Source organism: Leucoraja erinacea, chromosome 8, assembly GCF_028641065.1.
Source record: "Leucoraja erinacea ecotype New England chromosome 8, Leri_hhj_1, whole genome shotgun sequence".
Classification (NCBI taxonomy): Eukaryota; Metazoa; Chordata; class Chondrichthyes; order Rajiformes; family Rajidae; genus Leucoraja; species Leucoraja erinaceus.
The window spans coordinates 24302766-24309338 of NC_073384.1; the positions used below are offsets into that span (position 1 = coordinate 24302766).

Consider the following 6573-nt stretch of genomic DNA (forward strand, 5'->3'; position numbering starts at 1 on the left):
AAAAGGATACCTTGGATGTCATAGAGTGGGAAGCCCCATCTTGGGGACAGATGTGGCGGACTCTGAGAAATTGAGAGCAGGGGATGGCATCCTTACAAGGGTGTGAGGAGGTGTTGTCCAGATAAGTGTGGGAGTCGATGAGTTTATAGTTGACATCACTTGATTGACTGTCCCCTGTTTTGGAGACAGAAAGATCGAGGAAGGGGAGAGAGAGAGAGAGAGAGAGAGAGAGAGATAGTCCAAGGGTGGAAGTTAGAGGTAAAGTTGATGAAATCAATGATTTCTGCATGAGTGCCAGAGGCAGCCCCAATGCAGCGGAGAGTTGGGGCTGCCAACTCTCCGCTGCAAATGTGTATTCCACATTTGAAAAGATCAGCATTGCTGATCGCTCTGTCTTCTAACATTTAATGCTGTATGGTTTCTTGTTACTACTTCTAAGCAAATCGTACATAACCATCAAATGAAAACCAAAAAACTGTAGACACTCAAAGTCTTAAAACAACAGAAAATGCTAGAAATAGGACATGCAGCATCTGTGGAAAGAGAAACAGAGTTTACATTTCAGATCAAAGCCCTTCAACAAAATGTTCTGATAAATGGTCTTTGCCCAGCCTGCTTTTCCACAAGTGTGCCTGACCTACAGGGTGTTACCACAATTATGTCCTAAATGTTTGTTCCTGTGATTGCACCTGAACTAACAAGTACAGGAGATCTTCCAGTTTTTGTTCATTATATTCCTATACAAAATGTCAATTGAAATAAAATGGAAATTAAACTGGAAGGAAATGTTCATACAGTAGGTAAGCCATTCACTATTATTTATTCGCCTACATCAAACAATCAAATTTATGCCAAAGTGTCATAACAGTCATTGGCATGGATACGTAGTTGTGCTAATTAAATTTCACCAGAAATTTAACTACTGAGCAAGTTAAACCTAGAAATTGGAGGCTCAGGCAGATCACTTCAAACCACCAATTAACAGTATATCCTCATGTCAAAATCGCAATATAAAATAACCTTTTTACTGTGTAAGTAAAAAAAATGCCCATGATTAACCCCGCCACCCTCCCCACTAGTGATTATTATAAAGTAAAACTAGGTAGGTACAATCTGTCAAGCAACCAGAATTGGACACAAAGTGCTGGGGTAACTCAGCAGGTCAGGCAGCATCACTAGAGACTATATTGGGGCGTTTGGAGAACCGACCTGAAACGTCACCTATCCATGATCTCCAGAGAGGCTGCCTCACCCGCTGAGTTACTCCAGCACTTTGTGTCCTTTTGTGTAAACCAGCATCTGCAGTTCTTTATTTCTACAAACAACTAGAATTATCTTAAAGCTGTAAAATTAATCAGAAAAATGAGTACCTTGCTCTATCCTCATTCGGCATGCTTCTACATCCCATATAATTATATAATCTTCAGCTGCAGAACACAAAAGTGTTGGTTCACATCGGTGTCCAAATGCCAGAGCAGTAACTGACTGACGATGGCCTATTAATTCCAGGCTCTATATTAAGCAAATAAATTAATTTGTCAATATTTTCACATTTGGGCACATGAGTGGTCAAATTAGGGACATATACGTAATAAAAGACTAATTATAAAGGAACATTGTGATCTTGGAAAGCACATCTATGGTTCCCTGAAGGTAGACAAAGATAAAGCAGTTAAGACCTGCAAGAAATCAGCTTTTATCTGCCAAGGTGGAGAATTCAAGAGCAAGGGGAAACAGAGGGGTGTTGAGGAATTTGTTTTATCTAGTGCACAGTGGTGGTCTGGAATTTACTGCCTTGAAAGAGTAGTCAAGGCAGAAATTCTCACCACATTTAAAAATTCCCTAAGGTATAAAGTTAAGGAGCAAGAGCTAGGAAGTAGGAATAAACTATATGGCTTCTGTTTTGGTTGGCAATGAGCTGAGTAACCTACTCTGCCTTAAATTTCCATGATTTTACATCCATGAATACTGTGTTGAATCATTTTATTCAAAATAATTTAATTGTACAATATTGGATAAAATAGTACAATTAACCACTGTGGAAAGTATCAGGGCTATTAATCATTTTGTGGCATCTTCTGTGTATATGGCACTGTGCTACTTTAACTGGATTTCCTGCCCGATGAAGCAACTGAATAAGCTGCATAACAATTAAATACACTAAGTGCTGGAGTAACTCAGCGGGTCAGGCAGCATAACTAGAGAACATGGAAGGATATTGACTCGGGTTGAAACCCTTCTTCAGACTGATGGGGGAGGGGGAAGGATTGGATGAGAGATGGGGCAGGACAAAGGCTGTGGCAGGTAAAAGATTGTACAGGTGAGGGGGGGGGGGGGGGGGGGGGGGGGGGGTTGATAAAAGGACGGTGGACAAAGGCCAGATATGAAAATACATAAGGTATAAGACAAAATGATTGAAGTGTTATGATTCTATCCACACAGAAAAATAGTAGTCATTCCTTTTTCTCCCTCCCAACATTTTTTTGAAAATTAATATAAACATGGCAATGGAATTTTGCATCAGCATAAAGCAAACAGGGCCAGGAAAATCTAGACATCATTAAAAGGCTAGACAATATTGTTGATAGAACTGGAGTTCAGATTAGACTAGAGAAACATCAGTCTTCATCCCGTGTCACCATTATTCCAGATAAAGAGATAATCGCGAGCCTCACCCTGTTATTATATAAAACTGGCACTTATTCCTCTAAAAAATGCATGTTTTCCAATTGCACAATTATATTTATAACATAGTGATTTGAAAAACAAAGTGAGATAAACAAGACACATATTACTCTTACTCCAAAGAAAAGTTACCTGTAGTATAGGATTATGGATATTCCAAATGCACACATCTCGTTTGTTATGAGGGAAGGCACAATATTGCCAGCAACAAGCTATCTGAATGTGTGACAGTGGAGTATTGGACTCAACACAATGTACTTCTCTAACAGCTTCGTTCAAATAATAATTTTCCACAATTTGATGGACAGTACACATTCTAAAACAAAGGAATCAAACTGTTACCCAACTTACAAAATTAAATAGCTAAAGGATCACTGGAAATCATTGTAAAGTTAATAGTTGCTGCACACTGTCATTTCTTTAACACAATAAACTATCACTGCCCATTCACTCTGGAACACGTGACCAGGACAGGGACAGTTGAAATTAGGGGAGAGTAACACAATACACTTTCCCTCCACATCTTTGGGGTCGAGGACAATCACTGATCAGAGGCTAGTCTTGGTTGGAAATAGAGATTGGAACTCAATGTTGGCATGGACAAGGTGGGCCGAAGGGCCTGTTTCCATGCAGTATGTCTCTGTTCAGTTAACCCAATTACTGTCACAGACAGTATAAAACATATACCAGTAGTTTGCAGTTCCCATAGTATATGAAATCTGAACGTCAATTCATCCACTGATTACTCTGAGGCCAATACACACTGGGCACAATGATCTAATTTTTATTTTCCATGACACACCTCTTCAAACCATAATTTCCCTTTAAAATTTGAAAGGGTACAAACGGTATTGTGCTGAATTCACAAATAGGAGTCAATTCTTTTAAGTTGACACTTCTTAGTGAAGATTACAGCAGTGCAGGGGTGAGGGGAATAACTCTGCTTTGATAGACCCCTTGCTGGTCACTCTGGTCCTGGGCAAATATCCTATAGGATCTTTGGTCCTGGGGTTGCTATGGGTCAGAGATTGGAGCACGTGACCCAAACACGACAACCAGCAGAATCGGACCCCGGACACGCGCTCGGCTGCGATGCGCGCGACCCCGACATGCGCTCGGCTGCGATGCGCGCGACCCCGGATACGCGCTCGGCTGTGATGCGCGCGACCCCGGACACGCGCTCGGCTGCGATGCGCGCGACCCCGACATGCGCTCGGCTGTGACGCGCGCGACCCCGACACGCGCTCGGCTGCGATGCGCGCGACCCCGGATACGCGCACGGCTGATGCGCGCGACCCCGGCTTCGGCGGCGGCTTTGGTTGGAATTGGAGGTGGAAATGCTCCCGGCCCAGGGGAACCGTTCATGGAATCTCCCTCCAAAGTTCTGCCCTTGCGCCATGTCCCTCACCTCCTTGTCCCAAATGGCCGGGGAAAACGCCTCACTTCGCTGAGCGCCCAGGCTGTGGCTTCTCATTGACTCCACCGTCTCCCATGGCAGCGAAACAACACAACGGGACGCTCTGGAGGACAAAAACTGCTGCCAAACATGAATCGAAATCAGGTTCAAAATTATATTGGATAGCTGCAGTACATCAGTACATTTGGATGGGAGGGATTCAAACAACATGGATCAAAATATTCGGTGCCTATTTCCTTCGCTCCATAGATGCTGCTGCACCCGCTGAGTTTCTTCAGCTTTTTTGTGTAACCTCCTGAATCAAAATATTATTGTCTTTCTCTTAGAGATGGGAAATCCAACATTCGGACCCAAAACATTCTGAAAAATAAATTATATTCCACTCATACAAATGTATTAGAAGTAACCAGTTTACAGTTTAGGTAGTAATGGAAAGATGAAATGGTTTTCAGTTGTCTTTCAGTTATGATAGACTCCTGGTTGACACTTAAATATCTCTTCAGTCTGATTAATTCAGAAAGGACAATAAATAGCACCAATTAATGCATTTTGAGCAAGGTGTTAAATCATTAAACTCTCAGAACAAAATTAACCATGTTCACCATGCCATGTTCTGCTCAGAAATATATATTTTAAATAAATTGTTTTCACCCACTCAGCACCCAATGTGCTTCAAAACGAATTAATTACTTTTAGAGGTATAATGTGCAAGCCAGTTGGCACTTAAACAGCAATGATGGATTCATCTTTTTATTATCTTGTACAAGATTCATTTTGGCCAAGGCACTAGGAAAATTCACTCTATATATTGCAATGAGATTGTTTATATGTACCTAAGAAGGAAGACAGGATTTTAGTTTAATGTCTCATATAAAAAATGGCAACAATGACTGGTAGGCCAGTTTATGTTTTTAAATGTTGGAAACCATGCACCTCTGAGTCAGAGACAGGAAGGCTGCCAATGCGTGATGGCTGACATGAATTAGAAAGAAGTGAAAATTACATCCTAAAAATTTTATTTGATAAATCGATGCATGCATAGATTTGTTTTTCCCAGTAAAATGAAATTAATTTCCTTAAATGGGAATATGTGTATTTAGAAACTCTATCTCCCAATAAACATTTTGCAGGTTCGTGAATTTGTATGTGTATGGGAGTATGTGTGTATTATACGATACTAAAAGCAAACCTACTTTAATTTGGAGAATAGGAATGTACATCATGCCAAATAAAAGGAACATTTTGAGATCATCATGAATCCATTCATATGGCCAAGAACACAATTAGTCACCAACTCATTTTTCATTCAATGTGATTTAAAAAACAGTGCAACTCTTCAGAGAATTTCCTATCGATACAAAGCCAGGTTTTCAGGGCTCATCAATATTCTAAGTACAGTCAGTGTGCAATAATTATTTTACCACCCGGATAAAATATTTACAACTTTAGGTGCATGATAAACTGATTTCTCACTCTGAAAAATATCAAATGGGCAGAAATTACGAGTACATGTAAATATACCAAAAACTGAAAATATTGGAAATAGAATAAGGAAATTCACATAGAATCTTATATGAACCCAGAGATCTGTACCATTCTATTTATTTAAGCTTTAAAAAAAATGATGTTGGTGGAGTGGCCAGTCTTTATTGCCCATCCTTAACTGGCCACTCAAAAGTGGTAGTTCAATGACTTGAATTAGTGTAGCTCTAATCAATGCAGACACAAGGGGGAGGGCAGCAGAAACTCAGTATTTGGCACCTCAATCCGTCTGAACTATACACAATGAGGACGTGAAGGAATACTTACCACATGTCTGGATGCATGCAACCTCAAAACTGTTCGATGTTCAACATACTCAACTCCGGTTGTTATGAAGGTCAACATGCCATTCGCTTTCTTCACTGCCTGCTGTGCTTACTTTCAGTGACTGATGAACAAGGACCCTCAGATCCCGTTGTACTTCCCTTTTTCCCAACTTGACACCATTTAGATAATAATCTGCCTTCCTGTTTTTGACACCAAAGTGGATAACCTCACATTTATCCACATTAAACTGCATCTGCCCACTCACCCAACCTGTCCATATAACCATATAACAATTACAGCACGGAAACAGGCCATCTCGACCCTTCTAGTCTGTGCCGAACACATAATCTCCCCTAGTCCCATATACCTGCGCTCAGACCATAACCCTCCATTCCCTTCCCATCCATATAACTATCCAATTTATTTTTAAATGATAAAAACGAACCTGCCTCTACCACCTTCACTGGAAGCTCATTCCACACAGCCACCACTCTCTGAGTAAAGAAGTTCCCCCTCATGTTACCCCTAAACTTCAGTCCCTTCATTCTCAAGTCATGTCCCCTTGTTTGAATCTTCCCTACTCTCAGTGGGAAAAGTTTTTCCACGTCAACTCTGTCTATCCCTCTCATCATTTTAAAAACCTCTATCAAGTCCCCCCTTAA

At 40.8% G+C, this 6573-nt stretch overlaps 1 protein-coding gene across 2 annotated transcripts in view; it reads right to left on the minus strand.

Moving 5' to 3' along the window:
* wdr27 (WD repeat domain 27) overlaps positions 1-4312 on the minus strand; it is a 398117-nt gene extending 393805 nt beyond the window's left edge. Inside the window, exons 1-3 of one of the 2 annotated variants that reach the window (XM_055639236.1) lie at positions 4094-4181; positions 2818-3001; positions 1371-1512 (exon numbers count right to left, since the gene is read on the minus strand). In XM_055639236.1, the coding sequence (XP_055495211.1) occupies positions 1371-1512; positions 2818-3000 (325 nt within the window). In that variant the 5' untranslated portion in view covers position 3001; positions 4094-4181. Of the gene's footprint in view, positions 1-1370; positions 1513-2817; positions 3002-4093 lie in introns of both variants that reach the window. The other variant, XM_055639235.1, reaches the window with a different exon arrangement.
* Between the last annotated feature and the right edge of the window lie 2261 nt (positions 4313-6573).